This window comes from Ammospiza nelsoni, chromosome 30 (assembly GCF_027579445.1).
Source record: "Ammospiza nelsoni isolate bAmmNel1 chromosome 30, bAmmNel1.pri, whole genome shotgun sequence".
NCBI lineage: Eukaryota > Metazoa > Chordata > Aves > Passeriformes > Passerellidae > Ammospiza > Ammospiza nelsoni.
This window is the reverse complement of record NC_080662.1, coordinates 1,172,559-1,200,164: the sequence shown is the minus strand read 5'-3', so window position 1 is coordinate 1,200,164 and position 27,606 is coordinate 1,172,559. Positions and strand designations below refer to the sequence as shown.

The window sequence follows — 27,606 nt, the reverse complement described above, 5'->3', positions numbered from 1 at the left end:
ATTTTGGAGAATTTTGGGAATTTTAGGGGTGGAGGAGGGAGGAATTTTGGGAAGAGAGAAAATCCCTGAGGGTGACGACCCCAAAATCCCAAAAAACCACCACAAAATTCCCTTTTTTTCCAGCCCCAAGTCCTGGGAAATCTGACCCCAATCCCAAAAATTCCAACCCCAATCCTGGGAATTCCAACCCCAATCCCAAAAATTATGACCCCAATTCTGGGAATTCCAGCCCCAAATTTGGGAATTCTGACCCCAAATCCCAAAAATTCCCAAAATCTTGGGAATTCCATTTTCATTCCCAATTTATTCCCAGGATTTCTGGGCCAATTCCCATTTATTTCTCCCATTTCATTCCCATTGCTTTTACAACAATTCCCAAATTTACTCCCAATATTCCCGGGACAATTTTTAGGATTTTTTTCCCAGTTTATTTCCAGTGCTTCTGGGACAACCCCCCAGAGTTTGTTTTTTTTTTTTCCCCCAGTTTATTGCTGGCATTTCCCCATCCATTCCCAAAGTTTTCCTGGGGATTTTCCAGGAATTTTTTTCCGCCATTTTCCTTCCATTTCCCCGCCATTTTGTGGCCGTTTTCCCGCCATTTTCCTTCTTCCTTTCCGCCATTTTGTGGCCGTTTCCCCGCCATTTTCTGATCGTTTTTCCGCCATTTTGTGGTCATTTCCCCTTTGTTTTCCCACCGTTTTCCAGATGTTTCCCTGCTGTTTTCCCACCATTTTCCAGATGTTTTCCAGCTGTTTTCCGGCCGTTCCCTCAGGCGTACTCCAGGTGCTGGGCGGCCCCGCGGGGCTCGGGGCCCTTGGCCGGGCTCAGGTAATCCCTCAGCTCCAGCTCCATCTTCTTGGCCTTCAGCGCCGCCGAGTGCAGCTTCTCCAGGAACTCCGGCATCCCTGGAGACCCCAGAGGGTGGGAAACCCTTCTCCCAAAATTTCCCCCTTTCCCCCCAATTTTCTCCTTTTTTCCCCCAACTTTTCTCAAATTTTTCTCCATCTTTCTCCCAATTTTTTACCCTCTTCCCCCAATTTTTCCCCTTTCTTTTGCCATTTTCCCCCCAATTTTTCCTCAATTTCTCCCACTTTTTCCTCCCAATTTTTATCTTTTTTCCTCTTTCTTTCCCCTAATTTTTCCCTTTTTCCCCACAATTTTTTCCTTTTGCCTCCCCATTTTCCCCTTTTCCCAAGTGCAGCTTCTCCAGGAACTCCGGCATCCCTGTAGACCCCAAAGGCTGGGAAACCCTTCTCCCAAATTTTCCCCCAGTTTTCTCCTTTTTTCCCCCAGTTTTTCCCATTTTTCTCACAATTTTTTCTCCATTTTTCCCCCAATTTTTTACTATTCCCCCCCATTTTTTTCTCAATTTTCCCCTTCTTTCCCCAATTGTTTTCCCAATATTTCCCTATTTTCTCCCCATTTTTTACCCTCTTCCCCCAATTTTTTCCCATTTTTTCACCCCAAATTTTCCTCCATTTCTCCCACTTTTTCTCCCAATTTTTATATTTTTCCCCCATCTTTCCCAGGTTTTCTGATTTTTCTCTTTTTCCCCAGTGGAGCTTCTCCAGGAACTCTGGCATCCCTGGAGACCCCAAAGGGTGGGAAACCCTTCTCCCAAATTTTCCCCCTTTTCCCCCAATTTTCTCCTTGTTTTCCCCAATTTTTTCTCCATTTTTCTCCCAATTTTTTACCATTTTTTCGCCATTTCCCCCCCAATTTTTCCTCAATTTCTCCCACTTTTTCCTCTAATTTTTTTCCCTTTCTCACCATTTTTCCCCCCAATTTTTCCCCCTTTTCTCCCCCAGTTTTTCCTTCTCTTCCTCCCCTCTTTTCCTCAAGATTTCCCTGGAATTTTGGGGGTTTTTTTGGGAATTCTCACCGCTGGACACCATCCAGCTGAGGCAGTAGCGCGGGAACACGGTCTGGGGGTTGTCGCTGTACGTCAGCAGGTAATCGAAGCCGTTCTGGAAAACACCAAAATCACCCAAAATTCCCCAAAATCCCAACAATCCCTGGCGGGAATTGGCCCAGAAACCACCCCCAGATCCCAAATTCTCCAAATTATTTGGGGGCTTCCCCAATTTTTGGGCATTTTCCACCCCCTTTTCCGAATCCCACTCCTAAAACTGATCCCAACCCCCCCAAAATCCTGGGATTTCCTCAGATTTCCCAGTTTTTCTGTGATTTTTCCCAGGATATTCCCAAGTTTTTCCTGGTATTTTCCCAGGATTTTCCCCAGTTTTTCCAGGATGTTTTCCCAGAATTTTCACAGATTTTCCCCAGTTTTTCCAAGATTTCCCAGAATTTTCCTGGGATTTCCCCCCAATTTTCCTGGGATTTTTCTGTGATTTTTCCAGGATTTTCCCCAGATTTTTTTCCAAATTTTCTGTGATTTTCCTGGATTTTCCCTCAATTTTCTCACTATTTCCCCCCAGTTTTCCCAGGATTTTTCTTGTGATTTTCCCAGGGTTTCTCCCCAATTTTTCCTGTGATTTTCCCACTATTTCCCCCCAGTTTTTCCCATGATTTTCCCCAGTTTCCCCCTGGATTTTTCCCAGTTTTTCCAGGATTTTGGGCATTCCCACCTCGTCGAAGCCGCGGTGGGGCCGGATCACCATGTGGGATTCGTAGCTCCGAACCCGGACGTGCTCGGGGTCCTCGGGAATCCCGGGATGCTCCACAGCCCTGTGGGGATTATTTGGGAATTTTTCAGGAATTCGGGACCATCCCAAAAAGAATCTGGGGTGGGGGAAAGGGAAAACCCAAAAAATTCCTGGGAAAACGATGAGAATTGGGATTTTGGGGTGGGAATTCCATGGGGGATTTTAGGGTGGGAATTCCATAGGGGATTTTTTTGGGAATTCTATGGGGGATTTCCAGGGATTCAATGGGGTTTTTTTGGGAATTCCATGGTTTTTTTTTTTTTTTGGGAATTCTGTGGGGTTTTTTGGGATTTCCAGGAAGGATTTTTTGGAAATTCCATGGGGGATTTTTGGGAATTCCATGAGGTTTTTTCTGGGATTTCCCCGTGGGTTTTTTGGGGAATTTTGTGGGGTTTTTTTGGGGAATTGCAGGGGACTTTTTGGGGGGAATTCTGTGGGGTTTTTTTTGGGAATTCCACAGGTTTATTTGGGAATTCTGTGGGGTTTTTTGGCGGGATGCCCCACCTGGAGACGAGCACCATGAGGTTGCGGTCGCTGTCGACGCTGTAGCGCCGGACGTAAACGTAATCCCGGGAGTACATCGGGTACTGCAACGGGGTCAGTGGGGTCAGGATCCCAAAATGGACCCCAGACCCCGTCCCAGATCCCAAGGAATGGAATCAGCCACCATCCCAGTTCTAGATCCCAAATCCCGGATCCCAAAGGGATTCCAAGGAATGGAGTCAGTCCCAAATCCCAAGCGGCTCACTGGGAACTGTGTGACCCAGTGGATTACCTTGGATCCCAAATCCCAATCCCAACCCCCAAATCTCAAATCCCAAATTCCCTTTGCTCACCAGGAACTGGGTGACCCCATGGATCACCTCGGACCCCATGGCTGGATCCCAATCCCAGATCCCAAATGCCCAATCCCAAATCTCTCACCAGGAACTGCATGACCCCATGGATCCCCTCTGAGCCCGTGGCTGGGTCCCAATCCCAAATCCTAAACCCCAAATCCCTCAGTGCTCACTGGCAACTGTGTGACCCAGTGGATCACCTCCGATCCCAAACCCCAAATCCCAAATCCCCAAATCTCTCACTGGGAACTGTGTGACCCAGTGGATCCCAAATCCCCAATCCCAGACCCCAAACCCCAATCCCAAATCTCTCACTGGGAACTGTGTGACCCAGTGGATCCCAAATCCCAGACCCCAAACCCCAATCCCAAATCTCTCACTGGGAACTGTGTGACCCAGTGGATCCCAAACCCCAAACCCCAAATCCCCAAATCTCTCACTGGGAACTGTGTGACCCAGTGGATCCCAAACCCCAAATCCCAGACCCCAAACCCCAAATCTCTCACCGGGAACTGTGTGACCCAGTGGATCCCAAACCCCAAATCCCAAATCTCTCACCGGGAACTGTGTGACCCAGTGGATCCCAAATCCCAAATCCCAGACCCCAAACCCCAAATCTCTCACCGGGAACTGTGTGACCCAGTGGATCCCAAATCCCAACTCTCTCACCGGGAACTGTGTGACCCAGTGGATCACCTCAGATCCCAAATCCCCAATCCCAAATCCCAAATCCCAAATCTCTCACCAGGAACTGTGTGACCCAGTGGATCCCAAATCCCAGACCCCAAACCCCTCACTGGGAACTGTGTGACCCAGTGGATCCCAAACCCCAAATCCCAGACCCCAAACCCCAAATCTCTCACCGGGAACTGTGTGACCCAGTGGATCCCAAATCCCAGACCCCAAACCCCAAATCTCTCACCGGGAACTGTGTGACCCAGTGGATCCCAAATCCCAAATCCCAAATCTCTCACCGGGAACTGTGTGACCCAGTGGATCCCAAACCCCAAATCTCTCACCGGGAACTGTGTGACCCAGTGGATCCCAAATCCCAAATCCCCAAATCTCTCACCGGGAACTGTGTGACCCAGTGGATCCCCTCAGATCCCAAATCCCCAATCCCAAATCCCAAATCCCAAATCTCTCACCGGGAACTGTGTGACCCAGTGGATCCCAAATCCCAAATCTCTCACCGGGAACTGTGTGACCCAGTGGATCCCAAATCCCAAATCCCAAATCTCTCACCAGGAACTGTGTGACCCAGTGGATCCCAAACCCCAAATCCCAAATCTCTCACCGGGAACTGTGTGACCCAGTGGATCCCAAACCCCAAATCCCCAAATCTCTCACCGGGAACTGTGTGACCCAGTGGATCACCTCCGAGCCCGTGGCCGGGTCCCGCTCCACCACGTCGAGCTTCAGCACCAGCGAATCCCACTGCTTGCGGTACTCGGTGTCCAGCTGGGAAATATCCCAAAAAACCCAGGAATTCCAGGGAAATCCCGGAAAAATGGGGACAGGGAAACCCCAGAAATAAACCCGGGATAATGGGGAAATCCCGGAATTCTAGGGAAAAATGGGAGCAGGGAAATCCCGGAAATAAACCCGGGACAATGGGGAAACCCTGGGAAATTGGGATTGGGGAAAAACCTGAAAATAAATCCTGGAATTCCAGGAGAAATGGGATCAGGAATGACTGAATGAAATCCTGGAATTCCAGGGAAATCCCAGAATTCCAGGGGGAAATCCCAGAAACAAACCCAGGATAACGGGAAATCCTGGGAAAATGGGATCAGGGACAAACCCAGGAATAAATCCCAGAATTCCAGGAGAAATGGGATTGTGAATGACTGAAAGAAATCCCAGAATTCCAGGGAAAATTGGAATGGGGAAATCCCAGAAAAAAACCTGGGATAACGGGGAAATCCCAGGATAACAGGACTGGGGAAAAACCAGGGATAAAGCCTGGAATTCCAGGAAAAACAACGATCAGGAATGCCAAGAAAACCTGGAATGCCAGGGAAAAATGGGATCTGGAAAATCCCAGAATTCCAGGAAAAATGGAATGGGGAAAATCTGGAATTATGGGGGAAAACGAGGGCAGGAAAATCCCAGAAACAAACCCGGGATAACAGAAAATCCCAGGAAAATGGGATCAGGGGAAAACAGAATTATGGGGGAAAACAGAATTAGGAAATTCTGGAATTATGGGGAAAAATGGGATCAGGGAAAAACCCGGGAATAAATCCCAGAATTCCAGGAAAAACAAGAACCAGGAATGCCAAGAAAACCTGGAATGCCAGAGAAAAATGGGATCTGGAAAATCCCAGAATTCCAGGAAAAATAGGATGGGGAAAACCTGGAATTATGAGGAAAAATCAAGAGGGAGAAACCCCAGAGTTCCAGGGAAAATCACGAGCAGGAATGGCAGGAAAAATCCTGGAATTGCAGAGAAAATTGGGATGGGTTGGGAAAATTGGGAAACCCCCAGAATTCCAGGAAAAAACAGGGAAAAAATCCCTCCCCTACCCTGATCCCAAAAAACCTTCAGGGGAGGATCCGGAATTCCCAAACATTCCCAGCCCTGGAGTCAAATCCTGGCAAGAATTCCAAGAATTTCCAAGGAATTTTTGGGAATTTTGGGGAATTTTTGGGAATTCTGCTCACCTGGACGTTGAAGAATTGCCTGGGAGTGACGTCGGTGTAGGAGCCAAAAACTGCAGGAAAATCCCAAAAATCAGCAAATCCCAAAACCCCAAAAATCCACAAATCCTGGGAATTGAGGGACCACGGGAATCCCAAAATTTGAGAATTTCAGGGATTTTGGGGAAGTTGGGAATTGGGCGAGTTGGGAATTGGGGAATTCAGGGATTGGGGAATTTGGGATCTTGGGAATTTGAGAATGGAGGAATTTGTGAATTTGGGATTTTGGGAATTGGGGAATTGAGGATTTAGGGGATCCAGGGATTTGGGATTTTGGGAATTTAAGGGATTTAGGAAATTTGGGATTTGGGGAATTTGGGAATTGGGAATTTCAGGGATTTTAGGGAATCTGACAGTTTGGGATTTTGGGAATTGAGGATTTAGGGGATCCAGGGATTTGGGATTTTGGGAATTTAAGGGATTTAGGAAATTTGGGATTTGGGGAATTTGGGAATTGGGAATTTCAGGGATTTTAGGGAATCTGACAGTTTGGGATTTTGGGAATTGAGGATTTAGGGGATCCAGGGATTTGGGATTTTGGGAATTTAAGGGATTTAGGAAAATTGGGATTTGGGGAATTTGGGAATTGGGAATTTCAGGGATTTTAGGGAATCTGACAGTTTGGGATTTTGGGAATTGAGGATTTAGGGGATTCAGGGATTTGGGATTTTGGGAATTTAAGGGATTTAGGAAATTTGGGATTTGGGGAATTTGGGAATTGGGAATTTCAGGGATTTTAGGGAATCTGACAGTTTGGGATTTTGGGAATTGAGGATTTAGGGGATCCAGGGATTTGGGATTTTGGGAATTTAAGGGATTTAGGAAATTTGGGATTTGGGGAATTTGGGAATTGGGAATTTCAGGGATTTTAGGGAATCTGACAGTTTGGGATTTTGGGAATTGAGGATTTAGGGGATTCAGGGATTTGGGATTTTGGGAATTTCAGGAATTCGGGAATCTGGGATTTGGGGTTTTTAAATTTTGGGAATCTGAGAATTTTGGGAACTCAGGGTTTTGGGAATTTGGGGATTTGAGAATCTGGGATCTGGGGGAATTTGGGATGTCAAGATTTTGGGAATCCGGGGATTTTGGGAGCCCAGGATTTTGGGAATTGGGGATTTCAGGAATTCCCCACCTCGGTACTGGAACAGGGCCGAGCCGGGGATGGGGCGGCGCCAGAGGCGGAACCGCTCCCGCTGCATCACCGGCTCCCAGCCCCGCTCCTGCTCCGGGAACGCCCCGGGATCCTCGAGCTGCTGCAGCGCCTGCGCCGACCTGCGGGATTCCCGGTTTTATGGGATACCGGGAGCCAAATCCCTGATTTTTATCCCCAGCGTCCCCTCTGTCCCATTCCCGGTATCCCGTTATCCCCCCGTTCCTGTTATTCCCGGCATTCCCCCATCCCCGTTATTCCATCACCCCAATATTCCCGTTTTTCCCAGTGTTTATCCCGTTTCTGTTATCCCCCATTCCCGCTATGATCCCGGTGCTATTGCCGCCGTTATTCCCGGTGTTATTCTCGTTATTCCCGGTACTATTCCCGGTATTTTTCTCGGTATTCTTCCACCATTCCCGCCGTGATTCCCGGTATTATTCCCGGTATTCCCGCCATTATCCCGGAGTTATTGCCGCCGTTATTCCTGTATTAGCCCAGTCACTCCCGGTGTGGTTCCCAGTGTTATTCCCGGTGTTATCCCCATTATCCCCAGTATTATCCCCGCCGTTATTCCCGGTGTTATTCCAGTCATTCCCGGTATTATTCCCGCCGTTATTCCCGGTGTTATCCCCATTATCCCCGCCATTATTCCTGTTATCCCTAGTATTATTCCCGCCGTTATTCCCGGTGTTATCCCCATTATCCCCAGTATTATTCCCGCCGTTAATCCCGATGTTATTCCCGTAATTCCCGGTATTATTCCCGTTGTTATCCCCATTATCCCCGCCGTTATTCCCGGTGTTATTCCAGTCATTCCCGGTATTATTCCCGCCGTTATTCCCGGTGTTATCCCCATTATCCCCGCCATTATTCCTGTTATCCCTAGTATTATTCCCGCCGTTATTCCCGGTGTTATCCCCATTATCCCCAGTATTATTCCCGCCGTTAATCCCGATGTTATTCCCGTAATTCCCGGTATTATTCCCGTTGTTATCCCCATTATCCCCGCCGTTATTCCCGGTGTTATCCCCGCCACTATTCCCACTGTTATTCCTGCCGTTATTGCCGGTGTTATTTCCATTATGCCCGGTATTATCCCCGCCGTTATTCCCGCTGTTATCCCCGTAATTCCCGCCGTGATTCCCGGTGTGTCGCGCTCACCGCCTCAGCTCCTCCTCCTCGATGCGCTGCCCGTCCCACACGAAGGCTCCGGCACCGATCGCGGCCATCAGGGCGCCCCGCGGCGCTCCCAGCCCGCACCGGCCCCGGGAACCTCCCCAGCGGCCGCGCCCGGAGCCGCCGCTCCCGGAGCCGCCGCTCCCGGTTCCTCTCCCGGTGCCGCGGGCCGCGTCTCCGGGCCCGCCGCGCTGCCGGGCCCGGCGCGCCGTCCCGCAGGCGCAGTGGCGGGCGAGCAGCGCCAGCAGCAGCGGCAGCGGCGCGGGGCCGGGGGCGGCTCCGGGGGAGGCCCCGCCGGTGCCTCCGGTGGCGCCGCGGGCGGCGAGCGCGGCCAGCGGCCGCCACATGCCGGCCCCGCCGCGCCGCGCGTCGCGCTCCAGCGCGTCATCGCCGCGCGCCGCGCCGCTATTGGCCGGCGCTGCACCGCCCCGCGAGCTGATTGGTTGGAGGGGATGAAGCCACGCCCAGCAGCGCGTGATACCGGAAGGGGGTGTGAGGGCCAGAGGGAATCGGGGGCGAAGCGGTGGGCGGGGCTTGTGCGTGACCACGCCCCCGATCTGCTATGGCGTCGGGGGTGTTTTAGGGGATATTTGGGCGTTTTGGGGGGTTTTGAGGCGTTCTTTGAGCTTGTTATGGGGCGCTGTGAGCTCTGGGCCGTCCCTGCGATCCCATTGGTCCGAGCAGTGCCGCCCCGCGCGGTGATTGGCTGGAGGCTATGAGGCCACGCCCACCCCGCGGGCGATACCGGAAGTGGGAGCCGCCAGGGCGAAAGGAAAGGGGCGGGGCTTGAACGGGCCGTGCAAAAGTGGGCGGAGCTTGGGTGTGGCCACGCCCCCTGCGGAGGGTTGGGTTAAGGGGGATTTAGGGGAGTTTTGGGGGAATTATTGGGGGTTTTGGGGTCGGGGATCTATAGGGGATTATGGAGGGTTATGGGGGATTATTGTGGATTATAGAATCTGGGGGTTTATAGGGGATTATTTGAATTATGGGGGATTATTGTGAGTTATAGGTTTGGGGGGTTTTAGGGGATTATTGGGGGTTATGGGGTCGGACAATATTTGGGATTATAGGTGTTATTGACAGTTTTGGCTCAGGAGATTATAGGGCCCATGGTTTATGGCTGCTTTTTGGGATCCAGCCCTGTTCTATAGGATCCAGCCCATTATTTTTAGGATCCATCCCCATTTTTGTGGGATCCATCCCCATTTTTATGGGATCCATCCCCATTTTTGTGGGATCCATCCCCATTTTTCAGGCTCCACCCTCCCCATTCCCAACCACGCCCCCCGCTCTCTTTCCCCCCTTTATTCCCCCAAAAATCCAATCCCAAATCCCAAAATCCCCGAGCAACCCCTCCCATCCCTTTGGGATTTTTTTGGGAATTCTCTCAGAAAATCCCATTTTCCACAGATTTATTGGCGCCCTTTTTGCATATCCAGGGGGAATCCCGAAGCTTTTCCCGGCGGATCCCAAATCCCGGGATTTTCCCCCGAGGGTTTTTGGGTTAATTTGGCTCCTCCCGAGCCTTTCTCGGGATTTTTAATTTTTTTTTGTGGAATTTTTTATTTTTCCAGGATTTTTCTGGGATTTCCATCCCGGGGGAGCTCTTGCATAGCCAGGGGGAAGAAAAAATGGGAAAAAAAGGGGAAAAAAAGAGCAGGAAAATGGGGATAAAAGCAGGAAATTTGGGATAAAAGCAGGAAAATCGGGATAAAAGCATCAGGACCTCCAAGGAGTCGGATCCTGGGGTTAAAATTCCCTAAAAATTCAGGAGATTCCCTAAAAAATCCCCTCTGAGCCGAAGCGTTCCAGGAATGGGAATTTTGTTGGGAATTTCAATCCTGACGGGATTTTTTTCCTATTTTTTTTTGTTTTGGCCCCAAAAATTTCTGGGAAAAATCAGAGCGGGGAAAAAATTGGGAATTTTATGGGGGAAAATGGGATGGGAGTGGAGGGGTTTGCATAAAGGCTCCGGGTTTTTCCAGCAGGGCTCATCCCAATTTCCCAGGGAGGCCAAAATTCCCAAATTTTGTGGGATGATCCCAAAAAAAAGCCAAAAAAAAAAAAACCCCAAAGGCGATCCCGGAATTCCCAGAGCCTGGAATAAAGTGCAGAATGTCCATGGGGGGGAAAAAGGGGGGAGCGGGGATGGGAATTCCCAAATTTTTAAATAGGGGGAGAAATGTGGGAAAAGGGGGGAGAGCCGGGAGAGGGGATGGGGTGGGGAATGGGGGACCCCAAAGTCGGGGATCTGGTGGGAATTGGGGATCCCAGAGTTCTCATTCCACGGGGAATTCCAGATCCCAAAGTTCTGGAGCCGTTGGAAATTGGGGATCCCAAAGTTCTGGATCCATGGAGATCCCAAAGTTCTGCATCCACTGGAAATTGGGGATCCCAAAGTTCTCATTCCAGGGGGAAGTGGGGATCCCAGAGTTCTCAATCTATTGGGAATTGGGGATCTCAAAGTTTTTGGTCCATTGGGAATTCCTGATCCCAAAGTCCTCGACCCATGGAGATCCCAGAGTTCTCATTCCAGGAGGATCCTAAAGTTCTCGACCTGCTGGGAATTGGGGATCCCAAAGTTCTCAGTTCATGGAGATCCCAAAGTTCCTGATCCGTTGGGAATTGGGGATCCCAAAGTTCTCACTCCAGGGGAATCCCAAAGTTCTGGATCCGTTGGGAATTGGGGATCCCAAAGTTCTGGATCCATTGGGAATTCCAGATCCCAAAGTTCTCAGTCCACGGGGAATGGTGGATCCCAAAGTTCTCAATCCACAGGGAATTGGGGATCCCAAGGCTCTCAGTGCATGGAGATCCCAAAGTTCTCACTCCATGGGGAATTGGGCATCCCGAAGTTCTCGATTCATTGGGAATTGGGGATCCCAAAGTTCTGGATCCATGGAGATCCCAAGGTTCTCACTCATTGGGAATTGTGGATCCCACTCCCCTCATTCCAAGGAAAACCCACCTGGAGCAGGAGAGCCATGGAACCAACTCCGGGATCGAGGCCCCTGGAAGATCTCCTGGGATCCACCTGGAGAAATCCTCCCCTGGAGGAACTTCCAGGCTCTGCTCCAACAAGTCCTTCCCTGGGAGAACTCCCAGGATCCACCTGCAGAAATCCTTTGCTGGAAGAACTTCCAGGACCTGTCCAAAACGTCCTTCACTGGAAGAGTTCCTGGGATCCAACCTGGACAAATCCTCTCCTGGAAGAACTTCCTGTCTCCATCCAGACCAATCCTTTGCTGGAACATCTCCCGGGATCCACCTGGACAGATCCTCCCCTGGAAGACCTCTTGACATCTCCCCAGCCAGCCCTCCCACACCACGTCCCCCACCCCAGTGACAATCCGGCCTCTCTGTCCACTCGATCCAACACCATCATGGTGGGCACCAATGCGATGACCAGGATCAAGGTGACCACGATCATGGTGACCAGGATCAAGGTGACCAGAATCATGGTGGCCACCACCACGATGACTGGGATCACGGTGATCAGGATCATGGTGGCCACCATCACAATGACCATGATCGTGGCGTCCGGAATCACAATGGCCACAAGCATAGTGACCATCAGGATAAAGGTGGACACCATCATGATGACCACCCATCACGATGACCAGGATCAAGGTGACCAAAATCAAGGTGACCACCCATCATGATGACCGTTATCATGGTGGCCACCATCGCACTGACCAGGATCATGGTGATCATGGTGACCAGGATCATGGTGGCCTCCATCACGCTGACCGCCATCTTGGTGGCCACCATCACGATGACCGCCATCGCAATGACTGTGATCATGGTGGCCACCACCACAATGACCATGATGATGGTGACCAAAATCAAGGTGACCACCCATCACGATGACCGCCATCTTGGTGGCCACCATCACAACGACCATGATCATGGCGACCAGGATCAAGGTGACCACCCATCACAATGACCAGGATCATGGTGATTGGGATCATGGTGGCCACCATCACAATGACCAGGATCACGGTGACCGGGATCACGGTGGCCACCCATCATAATGACCGCGATCATGGTGATCATGGTGACTGTGATAATGGTGGCCACCACCACAGTGACCATGATGATGGTGACCACAATCAAGGTGACCACCCATTACAATGACTGCCATCTTGGTGGCCACCATGACAACGACCATGATCATGGCGACCAGGATCAAGGTCACCACCCATCACGATGACCGCCATCTTGGCGGCCACCATCCCAATGACCAGGATCACGATGACTGGGATCACGGGGGCCACCATCATGATGACCACCATCACAATGACTCTGATCATGGTGGCCACCATCTCTATGACCAGGATCATGGTGACTGGGATCATGGGGGCCACCACCACAGTGACCATGATCATGGTAACCAGGACCAAGGTGACCACCCATCACGACGACCGCCATCATGGTGCCCACCATCACGCTGACCACAATCATGGTGATCATGGTGACCGGCATCACGGTGGCCACCATCTCTATGACCAGGCTCAGGGCGTGTACGCGGGCGGCGGCTGGAACTGGTTGACCACCTCGTAGTCGGGCCCGTAGGGCTCGGCCTCCTCCATCTCGGAGAGCAGCTCCAGGGCCTGCTCCTCCTCCTCGCTGGGGTAGTGCCGCAGCAGGTTGGCGGCCGTGGCCAGGATGGAGGCGCCGCCCGCGCCCGCCACCAGGTAGAAGCTGACGGCGAAGGTGACGAACACCTGCGAGCCGTGGTACTTCTTGTGCTGCTGCTGCTGCGCCAGGAGCAGCTCCGAGGCCCAGTAGCAGAAGCCGATCACCGTGGCGCACTGCAGGACTGGAAAAATGGGGAAAAACGGGTTAGATTTGGGAAAAATTGGGTTAGATTGGGGGAAAAAACGGGGAAAAAAACAAGAAAAACTGGGTAAAAATGGGTTAGATTGGGGAAAATTGGGTCTGGGGTCTCCAGGAGCAGCTCTGAGGCCCAGTAGCAGAAGCCGATCACCGTGGCGCACTGCAGCACTGCAAAATGGGGAAAAACGGGTTAGATTTGGGAAAAGTTGGGAAAATTGGGTTAGATTGGGGAAAAAAACAAGAAAAACTGGGTAAAAATGGGTTAGATTAGGGAAAATTTGGTCTGGGGTCTCCAGGAGCAGCTCCAGTAGGCCCAGTAGCAGAAGCCGATCACCATGGCACACTGCAGCACTGCAAAATGGGGAAAAACGGGTTAGATTTGGGAAAAGTTGGGAAAATTGGGTTGGATTTGGGAAAAAAACGGGGGAAAAAACCAAGAAAAACTGGGTAAAAATGGGTTAGATTGGGGAAAATTGGGTCTGGGGTCGCCAGGAGCAGCTCCGAGGCCCAGTAGCAGAAGCCGATCACCGTGGCGCACTGCAGCACTGCAAAATGGGGAAAAACGGGTTAGATTTGGGAAAAAATGGGAAAAAACAAAACAAAAAAAAGGGGGAAAAATAGGTTGGATTGAGATAGGTCTGGGCTCTTCAGGAGCAGCTCCGAGGCCCAGGAGCAGAACCCGATCACCATGGCACACTGCAGGACTGGAAAATGGGGAAAATTGGGTTAGATTGGGGAAAAAAATCATTAATTTTTTTTAAAAAATGGGTTAGATTTGGGAAAAATTGGAAAAACTGGGCAACACATCCAAAAATGGGTTAAATTGCGGTGGGTTTGGGGTCTGGGGTCTCCAGGAGGAGCTCTGAGGCCCAGCAGAAGAACCCAACTGCTGTGGCACACTGCACGACTGGGGAAAAAACATGGAATAAAATGGGTTAGATTGAGAGAAAATGAAAAAAAAAAAAAAAAATTTGGGGGGGGATTTTTAGGGAGAATTTCATCCCTTCCATTTAATTTTTGGTGTTTTTCTGGGTGAAATTTCATCAATTTTTTTTTTAATTTTTGGGGGATTTTTGGGGTGCATTTAATTGCTTTTTTAAAAAAAATCTTTGAGGGATTTTGGGGTGTTTTTGGGGTGCCCCCACCTGTGAGGATGTGGGCGAAGGCGTAGCGCCGGGTGATTTTCAGGGCCGGGTGTTTGGGCCCGAAGACGTCGAGCAGGAAAGCGCCGAGGCTGCACAGGATGCCCAGGAAGCAGAAAGCAGCGATGACCCGCAGCAGCAGCACTGTCTGTGGGTTCATGCAGAAATCTGGGGGAAAAAAAGGGAAAAAGTGGGAAAAAACAGGATAAGAGCAAAGAAAATCTGGATTTTTTAACAAAAAAACCTGATTTTTCAGCAAAAAAATCCAAGTTTCTGCACAAAATATCTGAATTTTTTTTTGCCCTAAAAAAATTGAATTTTCTGCCCAAAATTTGGATTTTCTGTGAAAAAAAAAACAGATATTCCGCCTAAAAAAATCAGTTTTTCCACCTAAAAAATTCTCCCCAAAAATCTGCTTTTCCAACCAAAATATTTGGATTTTATGCCCCAAAATAATTCACTGTTCTGGTAAAGGGACCCGGCCCAGCTAGAATTTGAGGAGGAAAAGTGGATTTTTGGGGGATTTTTTTGGGGATTTTTGGGGGGATTTTGAGCAGGTTTTTTGAGATTTTTTTGGGGAATTTTTTGGGATTTTCGGGGAACAAATCCAAATGTTATTCCTTTAAATGCCAACACCCCTTTGAGCCAATCCCTGTAATTAGGGACGGCTCGTTAATTAGGGGTGAGTTCCTGTGCCCGAGGGGGAGGAGCAAGGCTGGAAAAACGGGAATGGGAAATTCCACGGGAATGGGGAGGGAGGAGGGAGGAAGAGGAGGGAGGGAGATGGAGAGGGATGAAGGGAGATGGGTTTGGACAAGGACACGGGAGAATGGACGAGGATGAAGAGGATGGAAGGGATGGAAGGTTCTGGAAGGGACAGAAGGCCACAGAAGGTTCCAGAAAGGGACAGGAGGACACAGAAGGCTCTGGAAGGGACAGATGGACACAGAAGGGTCTGGAAGGCTCTGGAACGCCACGGAAGGTTCTGGAAGGGTTTGGAAGGGGACAGAAGGACACAGAAGGTTCTGGAGGGGTCTAGAAGAGGACAGAATGCCACAGAAGGCCATGGAAGGTTCTGGAAGGGGACAGAAGGACACAGAAGGCCACAGAAGGTTCCAGAAGGAACAGAACAGAAGGGACAGAAGGCCACGGAAGGTTCTGGAAGGGGACAGAAGGACACAGAATGCCACAGAAGACCACAGAAGGTTCCAGGAGGGGACAGAAGACAACGGAAGGTTTCAGAAGGGACAGGAGGCCACAGAAGGCCATGGAATGTTCCAGAAGGGACAGGAGGACACAGAACGTTCCGGAAGGCGACAGAAGGACACAGAATGCCACGGAAGGGACAGAACGTTCCGGAATCCCGCCGCCCCGCTCACCTCTGAGCAGCTCGGGCTGCACGAAGCCCAGCACGTCGGCCACGCCCAGCTCCTGGCGGGCGCAGGTGCCGCCGTGGATGCGCAGCCAGGCGGGCTCGGCCAGCGCGGTGCAGAGCGCGGTGATGGCCAGGGCCCCCGGCAGCGCCGACGCCAGGCTGCGCTCCGGCTGCTTGGGCAGCGCCGCGCCACGGCGCCGCGACGGAACCGCGCCCGCCGCGCCCGCCGAGTACATGGCGGGGAGGGGACGGGGTTACGGACACCGGTACCGGGTCACCCGCACCAGAACTGGCACCGGGAACGGAACCGGGAATGGAACCGGCACCGGGGTTATGGACGCTGGCCCTGGGTCACCAGAACGAGGGCTGGAACCGGGACCGGGATCACAAATGGAACCGGTACCGGGGTTACGGGCACCGGTACTGGGTCACCGGAATCGGCACCGTAACTGGGACTGGAACTGAAACTGGAACCTAGACCGGCACTGGGACTGGAACCGGTACCGGGGTTATTTACACCGGCCCTGGGTCACTGGAACTGGGACTGGCACCAGGAATGGGACCGGGAACGGAACCGGGACCGGTACCAGGGTTACGGACACCGGCCCTGGGTCACCAGGACTGGCACCGGGAATGGGACCAGGACCGGAACCAGGACTGGAACCGGTACCGGCACTGGGGTAAGGGACACCTGCTCTGGGTTACCAGACACCTGCTCCGGGCCCCGGTACCGGTCACTGACACCCACTCCGGATCACCAGGACCGGCTCCGGGTTACCAGCACCGGCTCCAGGTTCCGGGATACGCTGTACCGGCCCTGGGATCTCCGGTACCGGTTCCCGACTCGCGGCACCCTCCCCGCGTCACCGACACCCGCTCCGGGTCACCGCTACCGGCTCCGGGACGCCCGACACCCGCCCCGGGATAACCGGTACCGGTTCCGGGACGCCTGGCACTGCCCCGGGATAACCGGCACCGGTTCCCGACTCCCGGCACCCTCCCTGCGTCACCGACACCCGCCCAGGGATAACCGGTACCGGCTCCTGGACCCTGACACCCCTCCGGGATAACCGGCACTGGCCCTGGGATCACCGGTACAGGCTCCGGGACCCCCGACACCCGCCCCGGGTTCACCGGCAGTGGTTTCCGACACCGGTCCCGGTCGCTCCGAACGCGCTGAGCCCGGCCCCGGGACAGGCGGCGCCGGTGCCGATCCCGGGACAGGCGGTGCCGGTGCCGGTGCCGATCCCGACCCCGCCGGGCCCCGGCAGCGGCTCCGGGCCCTCCTCACGGCCCCGCCCCGCCCGGCCGCGCTTCCGCTTCCGCTTCCGTTCCGCTTCCTGTCCGCTCCGGCGTCGGTTCCGGTTCCGGTCCCGGTGTCGGTTCCGGTGCCGCCATGCCCGAGGCGCTGTCGCTGCTGTGCCGGGTGTCGGCGCACCCCGAGTCCCGCTGCTGGGCCCTGGCCTGGAGCCCCAGCGGGGCCCTGCTGGCGTCCTGCGGCGGGGACCGGACCGTGCGGGTGTGGGGCCGGGAGGGTGAGCGGGGAACGGGAACGGGAACGGGAACGGGATTGGACAGTGCGGGTGTGGGAGGGTGAGCGGGGAAACCGGGAATAGGAGCGGGACCGAACCGTAAGGATTTGGGGCTGGGAGGGTGAGTGGGGAAAACGGGACCGGGACCGCACCGGGAGGGTGTGGGGAAACCGGGAACGGGAACGGGGCCGTGCGGGGGGAGCGGGACGGACACGGGGCTGAGCGGGACCTGTCCCGTGTCCGTCCCGGTGTGTCCCCGTGTCCGTCCCGGTGTGTCCCCGTGTCCCCACGGCAGGCTCGGGCTGGGCGTGCCGGGCGGTGCTGGCGGACGGGCACCAGCGCACCGTGCGCCGCGTGGCCTGGTCACCGTGCGGGCAGTTCCTGGCCTCGGCCAGCTTCGATGGCACCACCTGCGTGTGGCGGCGGCACGAGCACGGCTTCGAGGTGCGGCGCTGACGCCGGTGTCACCCCTGTGTCACACCCCTGTGTGATCCGTGTCACCTCCCAGCGTCACCTGTGCCACCTGTGTCCCCGTCATTGTCTCCTGTGACCCCCAGACCCTTTCCCATCCTTCCAAATCTTCCCCCCAGACCTCCCCGATTCCCCCCAAATCTGCCCCAATCCCCCCCAATTACCCCCCTGTGTCCCCCAGACCCATTCCCACCCCCGTGTCCCCCCCGTGTCACCGTGCCCTGTCCCCACAGGTGGTGGCCACGCTGGAGGGACACGAGAACGAGGTGAAGTCGGTGGCCTGGGCACCCTCGGGGTCACTGCTGGCCACCTGCAGCCGTGACAAGAGCGTCTGGGTCTGGGAGGGTGAGTGCTGACCACTGACCACACTGTCCCCCGTGTCCCCACACTGTCCCCTGTGTCCCCTCACTGTCCCCCGTGTCCCCTCACTGTCCCCCGTGTCCCCACACTGTCCCCTGTGTCCCCTCACTGTCCCGTGTGTCCCCTCACTGTCCCCCGTGTCCCCTCACTGTCTCCTGTGTCCCCTCACTGTCCCCCGTGTCCCCACACTGTCCCCTGTGTCCCCTCACTGTCCCCTGTGTCCCCTCACTGTCCCCCGTGTCCCCTCACTGTCCCCTGTGTCCCCTCACTGTCCCATGTCCCCACACTGTCCCCTGTGACCCCTCACTGTCCCCTGTGTCCCCTCACTGTCCCCCGTGTCCCCACACTGTCCCCTGTGTCCCCTCACTGTCCCCTGTCCCTGCAGTGGACGAGGAGGAGCAGGAGTTCGAGTGTGTCAGCGTGCTGAGCGCCCACACGCAGGACGTCAAACACGTGGTGTGGCACCCCAGCCAGGAGGTACCTGGGGACACACCTGGGGACACACCTGGGGACACCCCAAACTCCCACAGGAACCCCAGAGACCCCCAAGCCCCCTAAAACCTGCCAGGGTCTCGTTCCTGCCCCCAGTATCCCCAATGTCCCCAACAATGTCCCCGTTGCTGTCCCCAGCTGCTGGCCAGCGCCAGCTACGACGACTCGGTGCGATCCCTGTCCCCAGTGTCCCCAGTGTCCCCGATGATGTCCCCCTTGTCCCCAGCTGCTGGCCAGCGCCAGCTACGATGACACAGTGCGCCTGTACCGCGAGGACGAGGACGACTGGGTGTGCTGTGCCACCCTGGAGGGTCACACGTCCACCGTGTGGGCAGTGGCCTGGGAGCGCTCGGGCCGGCGCCTCGTGTCCTGCAGCGACGACCGCACCCTGCGCGTGTGGCAGCGCAGCGAGGGACAGGGTGAGGGACACGGGGACATTGGGGACACGGGGACATTGGGGACAGGGACACGCTGAGGGACATGGGGGCATTGGGGACAAGGACTGGCGTTCTGCAGTGATGGCTGCACCCTGCGCGTGTGGCAGCGCAGCGAGGGACAAGGTGAGGGACATGGGGACATTGGGAACATTGGGGACAGGGACACAGTGAGGGACATGGGGACATTGGGGACATTGGGGACAAGGACTGGCATTCTGCAGTGATGGCTGCACCCTGCGCGTGTGGCAGCGCAGCGAGGGACAAGGTGAGGGACATGGGGACACAGGGGACATTGGGAACATTGGGGACATTGGGGACAGGGACACAGTGAGGGACATGGGGACATTGGGGACAAGGACCGGTGTTCTGCAGTGATGGCTGCACCCTGTGCATGTGGCAGCGCAGCGAGGGACAGGGTGAGGGACATGGGGACACGGGGACACGGGGACATTGGGGACAGGGACATGCTGAGGGACATGGGGACATTGGGGACAAGGACTGGTGTCCCGCAGCGACGACCGCACCCTGCGCGTGTGGCAGCGCAGCGAGGGACAGGGTGAGGGACACGGGGACATTGGGAACATTGGGGACAGGGACACAGTGAGGGACATGGGGACATTGGGGACAAGGACTGGTGTTCTGCATTGATGGCTGCACCCTGCGCATGTGGCAGCGCAGCGAGGGACAGGGTGAGGGACATGGGGACACAGGGGACATTGGGAACATTGGGGACATTGGGGACAGGGACACAGTGAGGGACATGGGGACATTGGGGACAAGGACCGGTGTTCTGCAGTGATGGCTGCACCCTGTGCGTGTGGCAGCGCAGCGAGGGACAGGGTGAGGGACATGGGGACACGGGGACACGGGGACATTGGGGACAGGGACACGCTGAGGGACATGGGGACATTGGGGACAAGGACTGGTGTTCTGCATTGATGGCTGCACCCTGTGCGTGTGGCAGCGCAGCGAGGGACAGGGTGAGGGACATGGGGACACAGGGGACATTGGGAACATTGGGGACATTGGGGACAGGGACACGCTGAGGGACATGGGGACATTGGGGACAAGGACTGGTGTCCTGCAGCAACGACCGCACCCTGCGCGTGTGGCAGCGCAGCGAGGGACAGGGTGAGGGACACGGGGACATTGGGAACATTGGGGACAGGGACACAGTGAGGGACATGGGGACATTGGGGACATTGGGGACAAGGACTGGTGTTCTGCATTGATGGCTGCACCCTGCGCGTGTGGCAGCGCAGCGAGGGACACAGGGACACGGGGACATGGATGGGGACTGGGGACACGGGGACAGGGACATGGGGACATGGCTGGGGTCACTGGGGACGTGGAGACAACAGGGACGGGGGGACAGCAGGGACAGGGATGGGAACAGGAGACGGGGACAGGGATCAGGAGTTGGGGACGGGTGACAGGGATGGGGACAGGGGACTCGTGTCCTGCAGCGATGACAACACCGTGCGGGGGTGGACACCCCAATGTCCCCACTGTCTCTGCTGTCCCCAATGTCCCCGCTGTGTCCCCCTGTCCCCAGGCGGTGGCTCGGAGCACAGCTGGCAGTGCGTCTGCACCCTGTCCGGGTACCACGGGCGCAGCATCTACGACGTGGCCTGGTGAGCACCGGGGACATTGGGGACAGCTGGGGACACTGAGGGGACATTGGGGGCATCAGGGACACTGGGGACACCTCACCGGGTTCCCTTCCCATTACCCCCGTGCACCTCCAGATGCCACCACCCTTGTGATTCCTCCAGGTGCCACCTGACCCCTGTCCCTGTCCCCGCAGGTGCCACCTGACGGGCGCGGTGGCCACGGCGTGCGGTGACGACGCCGTGCGGGTGTTCGAGGAGGTGTCCCCGGTGTCCCCGGTGTCCCCGGTGACGTTCAGCCTGGCCGCCCACGTGCCGCGGGCGCACGCCCAGGATGCCAACGGGGTGGCGTGGCACCCGCGCGAGCCGGGGCTGCTGGCGTCCTGCGGGGACGACGGGGACATCGCCTTCTGGCAGTACCAGCGCCCCGAGGGGCTCTGAGCCACCACGGGGACACCACGGGGACCTGCAGGACAGCCCAGGCGGCTCCAGAACCTTCTGGGGCCTCCAGAACCTTCCCATGGCCTCCAGAATCACTCAACGTTCTCCAGAACATCCCCACGGCCTCCAGGACACCTTGAAAACCTCCAGGAGATCTCAGGGGCCTCCAGGAGCCTCCTGTGGCCTCCAGGAACATCCTGTGGCCTCCAGGATCACCCAGTGTTCTCCAGAACCTCCCCCATGGCCTTCAGAAGCTTCCTGTGGCCTCCAGGACACCGTGGGAACCTGCAGGAACCTCCTGTGGCCTCCAGGAGCGCCCAACATCCTCCAGGAGATCTCAGTGGCCTCCAGGATTCCCCAGTGTTCTCCAGAACCTCCCTTGTGGCCTTTAGGACCTTCCCAAGTCCTACAAGATCCCGTGTTCTACAGGACTCCATCCAGGACCTCCTGGTGTCCTCCAGGACATGTTCCAGGACTTTCCCAAGTTCTCTAGGACTTTCCCAGTGTCCTCCAAGATCCCCCAAGTTCTCCAAGACCAGTGGCCTCCAGAACCTTCTCAAGTTCTCCAGAACCTTGCCAAGTCCTCCCAGTGTCCCCAGCCCGTCCTCGTGTCCCTCCCCAGTTGGGTTTGTGGGGTTGGGGCGGGTTTGGGGTCTCAACAGCCAATAAACCCCAGGACGGCCCAAAATCGCCCCGATCCCACAAGGACCTGATGGGAGTTTGGGGTCTGGGGGTTCGGGATCGGGGAATTTGGGATCCAGGAGTTTGGGACTGGAGGATTTGGGATCTGGGAATTTGGGGTCCAGCACTGAGTCCGAGTCACATCCTGAAGTTTATTCCAACCTAAAAAAAAAAACTCTGTACAAAACATCCAAACCCTAAAAACCAACGGGAACGCAGGAGGGGGGCCTGGGGATTTCATGGGATTGTTGCTGGGATCCTGTGGGATTTTGATAGAATTTTCTGGTATTTTACAGTACCTGGGTGGGATTTCACTGGGATATTTTGGGATTTTGGGGATTCTGTGGGATTTTGCTGGGATTTTTTTGGTTACTACTGGGATGTTTTGGGATTCTGTGGGATTTCACTGGGATAATTTTGGGATCCTGAGGGCCATTTGGGATCCTGAGGAATTTTTTAGGATCCTGAAGGACTTTTTAGGATTCTCTGGGATATTTTGGAATTCTGAGGGTTTTCTCAGGGCCATTTGGGATCCTGATGGGTTTTTAGGATCCCGATGGATTTTGGGGATCCCCGGGGCCGCGTGGGGCTCAGTCGGAGTCGGAGTCGCTCTCGGCCTCCTTGACGTCCACGCTGAATTTGTACTCCTGGTCGCAGCCCATGTAGGCGTCGCTCATGAAGAACAGCGTGTAGTGCTGGGTGCCCGCGGCCGGGGCCACGAAGTCCAGCTTCACCTGGGGACAGGGACACCACCACGGGGTCACCAAGTGTCACCTGGTGTGACCCAGCCTGCGGCACCACGGTGTGACCCAGCCTGGTGTCACCCGGGGCCACCCAGCCCATGGCACCCACCCTGTGACACCACCACGGTGTCACTCATGTCAGCCCGCCATTGTCACCCCAGTGTCACCCCAGTGTCACCTTGGCCTTCTGCTGCAGCGTCAGGCGTTTGATGGAGATGAGGCTGTTGGACTTGGAGTCGCCGATCACCACCCACCAGCCCTCCTCACGCTTCTGTGGGGATAGCAAGGGGACATCGGGGACATCAGGGACACTGTCACACCATCCACCACCCCCATCACCACCCACCAGCCCTCCTCACGCTCCTGTGGGGACATCAGGGGACATTATTGGGATGATGGGATGTATGGGATGGGGATGGATGGATGGGATTGGGATGGATGGGATGGGGATGGATGGATGGGATTGGGATGGATGGGATGGGGATGGATGGATGGGATTGGGATGGATGGGATGGGGATGGATGGGATGGGATGGGGATGGATGGGATGGGGATGGATGGATGGATGGGATGGGGATGGATGGGATGGGGATGGATGGATGGGATCCCAACCCCACGGTACCTGTGGGAACAGGGGGGCGATGACCGGCCCGGTGACCTCCTCCTCACGCTCCAGCTGCACCAGCACCACCACGGGGCCACCACTGGGGGCAGAGATGGGAACAGTGACCACAAACCCCAAACCCCATCCCAATCCCAAACCCCATCCCACGCACCTGGAGACACACAACAGGATCAGCAACAGTAGGACCACACCACGATCCAGATCCCAAACCCGATGACCCCAATGATCCCAATCCCAATGATCCCAATCCTGATCCCAATCCCATACAGACCTTTGGATGCTGTCCCTGTCCCCCACCTCATGGGACAGCTCCATGTTGGGGTAGCGGTTGAAGAACCATCCCCAACCCAATGATCGCAATAAACTTAATGATCCCAACAATCCCAATGACTCCAATGGCCCCAATCCCATCCTAATGACCCCAATCCCAACCCCAATGATCCCAATGACCCCAGTGACCCCGCTCTCACCTGCGGATGCTGTCCCTGTCGCCCACCTCGTAGGACAGCTCGATGTTGGGGTAGCGGTTGCAGAAGCGCGCCACGTCGGCGATCTGCGCCTCGGGCAGCTGCAGCAGCGCCGTGCGCTCCTCGTCCTCCATCTCCATGATGTCAAACACGCTCTCCACGCCCTGAAACGCCCACAGTCGGCCCGAGGTGTCCCCAAGGTGTCCCTTGGGTGCCCCTTGGATGTCCCTTGGGTATCCCCAAGGTGTCCCTCGGGTGCCCCCTGGATGTCCCCGAAGTGTCCCTCGGCTGCCTTTTGAGTGTCCCTAGGGTGCTCCTTGGATGTCCCTTGGGTATCCCCAAGATGTCCCCAAAGTGTCCCTTGGGTATCCCCAAAATGTCCCCAAAGTCTCCCTTGGGTGTCCCCTGGGTCCCAAGGTGTCCCCAAAGTGGCCCACAAGTGTCCCACAATTGTCCCCAAAGTGTCCCTTGGGTATCCCCAAGATGTCCCCAAAGTGTCCTCTGGGTGTCCCTTGGATATCCCCAAAGTGTCCTCATGGTGTCCCCAAGGTGTCTCTTGAATGTCCCTTGGATATCTTTAGAGTGTCCCCAAGGTGTCCCGGAAGTGTCCCCAGGTGTCCCCAGGCCATACCTTGTCCGTGCAGCGTTTGATGTGCTCGGAGGTGAAGTGGGGCAGCTGCTTCAGGTACGAGTCCTTGGACCACATGGCCTGGGTGACCATCTGGGCCAGCTCCATGGCGGCCAGCGCCGGGCTGAGCCACCCATTGCTGGACAGCACGTCCACGCAGGCCTGGATCAGCCGGATGGCCTGGACAGATGGACAGGGATGGTCAGGGATGGTCAAGGATGGACAGGGATGGACAGGGATGGGCAGTGACAAGGACAGGGACATGGACACGGCCACCCATTGCTGGACAGCACGTCCACGCAGGCCTGGATCAGCCGGATGGCCTGGACAGATGGTCAGGGATGGGCAGAGATGGGCAGTGGCAGCCAGGGATGGGGACCTCATGAGATGGACCCAGGCTGGAGCAGTTCCTGCAGAACTGACCCCATGGAAGAGTGACCACATGGGGCAATCCCTGGGGAACTGACCCCATGGGATGAAGCCAGGCTGGAATTCCTGCAGAATTGACCCCATACATGGATCCAGGATGGAATTCCTGGAGAACTGCCCCCATGGGATGGAGCAATCCTGGAGAACCTCATTATCCCACCCAACTTTCCTCAGCCATCAATCCCACCCCACCCCAAATCCAGCCCGTTTTCCCATGACAGATGGGGGGTCTCTCCAGCTCCTCACCCCAAGAACCCTTTGCTGCGCTCCCCGTGCCCCGAGTGGGGTTTTGGGGTCCCACCTTGCTGAGGATCTCCTCGGTGTCCGACTGCAGCTCAGCACTCAGCTGCATGCGGGACAGGTGGGCCTGCAGCAGCAGGTTGGTCTTGACGTGGGGGTCGTTGAATTTGGGGTTGGTCAGCTTGTGAGGCACCTTCTGGGACAGCTGCGGGTGGAGGAGAAACCCTTTAGTGCCCAAACCCCAAATTGGGGCTTGACCCCAAAACCAGCTCCATCACCAGGGTGGAGGAGGGAGAGAGGTTTGCGATTGTGGAATTAATGGGGTTGGGATTGTTGAGTGGTCATCCTATTCCATCTCATCCCAATCCCATAGATACCATTCCATCCCATCATTCCCATTGATCCCATCCCATCCAATCGATCCTACTGATCCTATTCTCAACCCATCCCATTGATCCTGTTGATCCCATCCCATTGACCCCAATGATCCCATCCCAATGATCCCATCCCGATCCCAGACCTGGTGCAGCAGGTTGTCCTTGTGGTGCCAGATGGGGATGTTCCCATTGATCCCATCCCATGGATCCCATTGATCCCATCCCATTGATTCCATGGATCCCAATAATCCCATTGACCCCATCCCATGGATCCCAATGATCCCATTGACTCCATGGATCCCATCCCATCCCACTGATCCCATTCCATTGATCCCATGGATCCCATTGATCTCATGGATCCCACCCCAATCCCAGACCTGGTGCAGCAGGTTGTCCTCGTGCTGCCACATGGGGATGTTCCCATTGATCCCATCCCATGGATTCCACTGATCCCATTCCACGGATCCCATTGACCCCACTGATCTCATCCCATTAATGCCACAGATGCCAGACCTGGCGCAGCAGGTTGTCCTCGTGGTGCCGGATGGGGATGTTCTCGTACTCAGCAGCGTTGGAGATGATCTCCAGCAGCCCCCGCACCTTGGTCTTGGCGTTGAGGGACATGCTGAACAGTTCTGGGGGAAAACATACAGAAATCAGGGGTTCTGGAGAGAAAACACATGAAAACTGGGAATTTTGAGAAGAAAATACAAAAAAATTGAGAATGTGGGGGGGAAACCCAAAGCCAGGGATTTTTCTGGAAGGAAAATCAACAAAACCAGAGATTTTTTGGGACAAGACCCCAAAATTGGGAGTTTTTAAGGGTAACACCCAAACCCATGGATTTTTTTGTGAAACCCCAAACCCCATATATTTTTTTGAGGGAAATTCCCAACCCCGTGGATTTTTTAGGTTCAAACCCCCAGCCCCACGGATTTTTTTGGGGAAAAGGGCGGAATCCTGGGGTTTTGGGCACCTATGGTGGTGTAGTTGATGTAGTAGTAGGCGGCGATCATGCCCAGGTTGAGGGGGGCCACGTCCATCTCGTCCTCGATGCTGATGCACTTGGACTGCTCCAGGTCGCTGAGGGTCTGCTCCACCAGCTCCGACAGGTGATCCGACAGGTGCCGGTGGGACACGCCTGCGGTGGGATTGGAGGGTCATGGGAATGATGGGATTGGCATGGGAGTGATGGGATTGGGATAGATGGGATGGAATGGGAATGATGGGATGGGATGGGATGGGAATGATGGGGTTGGGATGGATGGGGTAGGGTGGGATGGGAATGATGGGATTGGGATGGGAGTGATGGGATTGGGATAGATGGGATGGAATGGGAATGATGGGATGGGATGGGAATGATGGGATGGGATGGGATGGGATGGGATGGGATGGGAATGATGGGGATGGGAATGATGGGACTGGCATGGATGGGAATGATGGGATGGGATTGGAATGGGATGGGAATGATGGGATTGGAATGGATGACATGGGATGGGAATGATGGGATTGATGGGATTGGGATGGATGGGGTGGGGTGAGATGCAATGGGATAATGGGATGGGAGGGATTATGGGATAATGGGGTAATGGGATGAAATAATGGGATGGGATGGGGTAATGCAATGGGGTAACAGGATAATGGGGTAATTGGAAAATGGGATGGGGTAATGGGATAACGAGAATATGGGATAATGGAATAATGGAGGGATGGGATAGGATGGGATCCAGGGGATGGGAACATGGATGGGATGGGAAATGGTGGGACAGGATGGGATGGCCAGCACCATTTCCACCCCAGGACACTCCCAAGGACCATTCCCAGGCTGCAGGAGCTCCCTGCTGGCACGCAGAGCCCATTCCCACCTTGCAGGTTGTAGTAGTTGGGGTTCTGGGTCATCCTGCGGTACAGGAAGGTCCAGGTCAGGTAGTCCACGGCGTCCTGCTTGTTCTCGATGGTCTTGGTGACGATCTCGGCGTTGAAGTGGTCGTGCATGCAGTGGTCCAGGTGGGACTCCACCGGCAGAGGCTCGTACAGGAACTTCTTGAAGAAATCCTGTCGCAGGATGGGGCAGGAAAAGGGAAAGAATTCAAGATTTCATCCCAAAAATAGTCTGGGAACACCCAGTGCTGGGAGGGTTTGGATTGTCCTCATGGTGATCCCAACCATGGGTTGATG

At 55.1% G+C, this 27,606-nt stretch overlaps 4 protein-coding genes across 5 annotated transcripts in view; 1 reads left to right on the top strand and 3 right to left on the bottom strand.

Moving 5' to 3' along the window:
* Positions 1 to 405: 405 nt before the first annotated feature.
* On the bottom strand, positions 406 to 8,763 carry STARD7 (StAR related lipid transfer domain containing 7). Of its 2 annotated transcripts, XM_059490939.1 has the most exons (8): positions 8,526 to 8,763; positions 7,344 to 7,483; positions 6,173 to 6,222; positions 4,856 to 4,966; positions 3,171 to 3,253; positions 2,589 to 2,688; positions 1,883 to 1,967; positions 462 to 905 (listed from the first exon to the last, which is right to left on the bottom strand). In XM_059490939.1, exons 1-8 carry the CDS (start codon positions 8,591 to 8,593, stop codon positions 769 to 771), a joined length of 774 nt encoding a protein of 257 aa, XP_059346922.1. In that variant the 5' UTR covers positions 8,594 to 8,763; the 3' UTR covers positions 462 to 768. The 2 variants fall into 2 exon arrangements, with proteins under 2 accessions (XP_059346921.1, XP_059346922.1); XM_059490938.1 differs by lacking the exon at positions 3,171 to 3,253 and having other exon boundaries at positions 406 to 905.
* Positions 8,764 to 9,935: 1,172 nt separating this feature from the next.
* TMEM127 (transmembrane protein 127) lies at positions 9,936 to 17,189 on the bottom strand. Its single transcript, XM_059490930.1, has 3 exons — positions 15,901 to 17,189; positions 14,525 to 14,689; positions 9,936 to 13,362 (listed from the first exon to the last, which is right to left on the bottom strand). Exons 1-3 carry the CDS (start codon positions 16,130 to 16,132, stop codon positions 13,055 to 13,057), a joined length of 705 nt encoding a protein of 234 aa, XP_059346913.1. The 5' UTR covers positions 16,133 to 17,189; the 3' UTR covers positions 9,936 to 13,054.
* Positions 17,190 to 17,278: 89 nt separating this feature from the next.
* On the top strand, positions 17,279 to 21,927 carry CIAO1 (cytosolic iron-sulfur assembly component 1). Its single transcript, XM_059490818.1, has 7 exons — positions 17,279 to 17,431; positions 17,724 to 17,872; positions 18,133 to 18,244; positions 18,645 to 18,736; positions 18,978 to 19,170; positions 20,744 to 20,822; positions 20,996 to 21,927. Exons 1-7 carry the CDS (start codon positions 17,293 to 17,295, stop codon positions 21,237 to 21,239), a joined length of 1,008 nt encoding a protein of 335 aa, XP_059346801.1. The 5' UTR covers positions 17,279 to 17,292; the 3' UTR covers positions 21,240 to 21,927.
* Positions 21,928 to 22,058: 131 nt separating this feature from the next.
* Positions 22,059 to 27,606, bottom strand: part of SNRNP200 (small nuclear ribonucleoprotein U5 subunit 200) — a 33,967-nt gene continuing 28,419 nt past the window's right edge. Inside the window, exons 37-45 of the mRNA XM_059490817.1 lie at positions 27,294 to 27,483; positions 26,405 to 26,569; positions 25,942 to 26,063; positions 25,113 to 25,256; positions 24,386 to 24,562; positions 23,758 to 23,918; positions 23,285 to 23,366; positions 22,842 to 22,934; positions 22,059 to 22,654 (exon numbers count right to left, since the gene is read on the bottom strand). Coding sequence (XP_059346800.1) covers positions 22,511 to 22,654; positions 22,842 to 22,934; positions 23,285 to 23,366; positions 23,758 to 23,918; positions 24,386 to 24,562; positions 25,113 to 25,256; positions 25,942 to 26,063; positions 26,405 to 26,569; positions 27,294 to 27,483 — 1,278 coding nt within the window. The 3' untranslated portion in view covers positions 22,059 to 22,510. The remainder of the gene's footprint in view (positions 22,655 to 22,841; positions 22,935 to 23,284; positions 23,367 to 23,757; positions 23,919 to 24,385; positions 24,563 to 25,112; positions 25,257 to 25,941; positions 26,064 to 26,404; positions 26,570 to 27,293; positions 27,484 to 27,606) is intronic.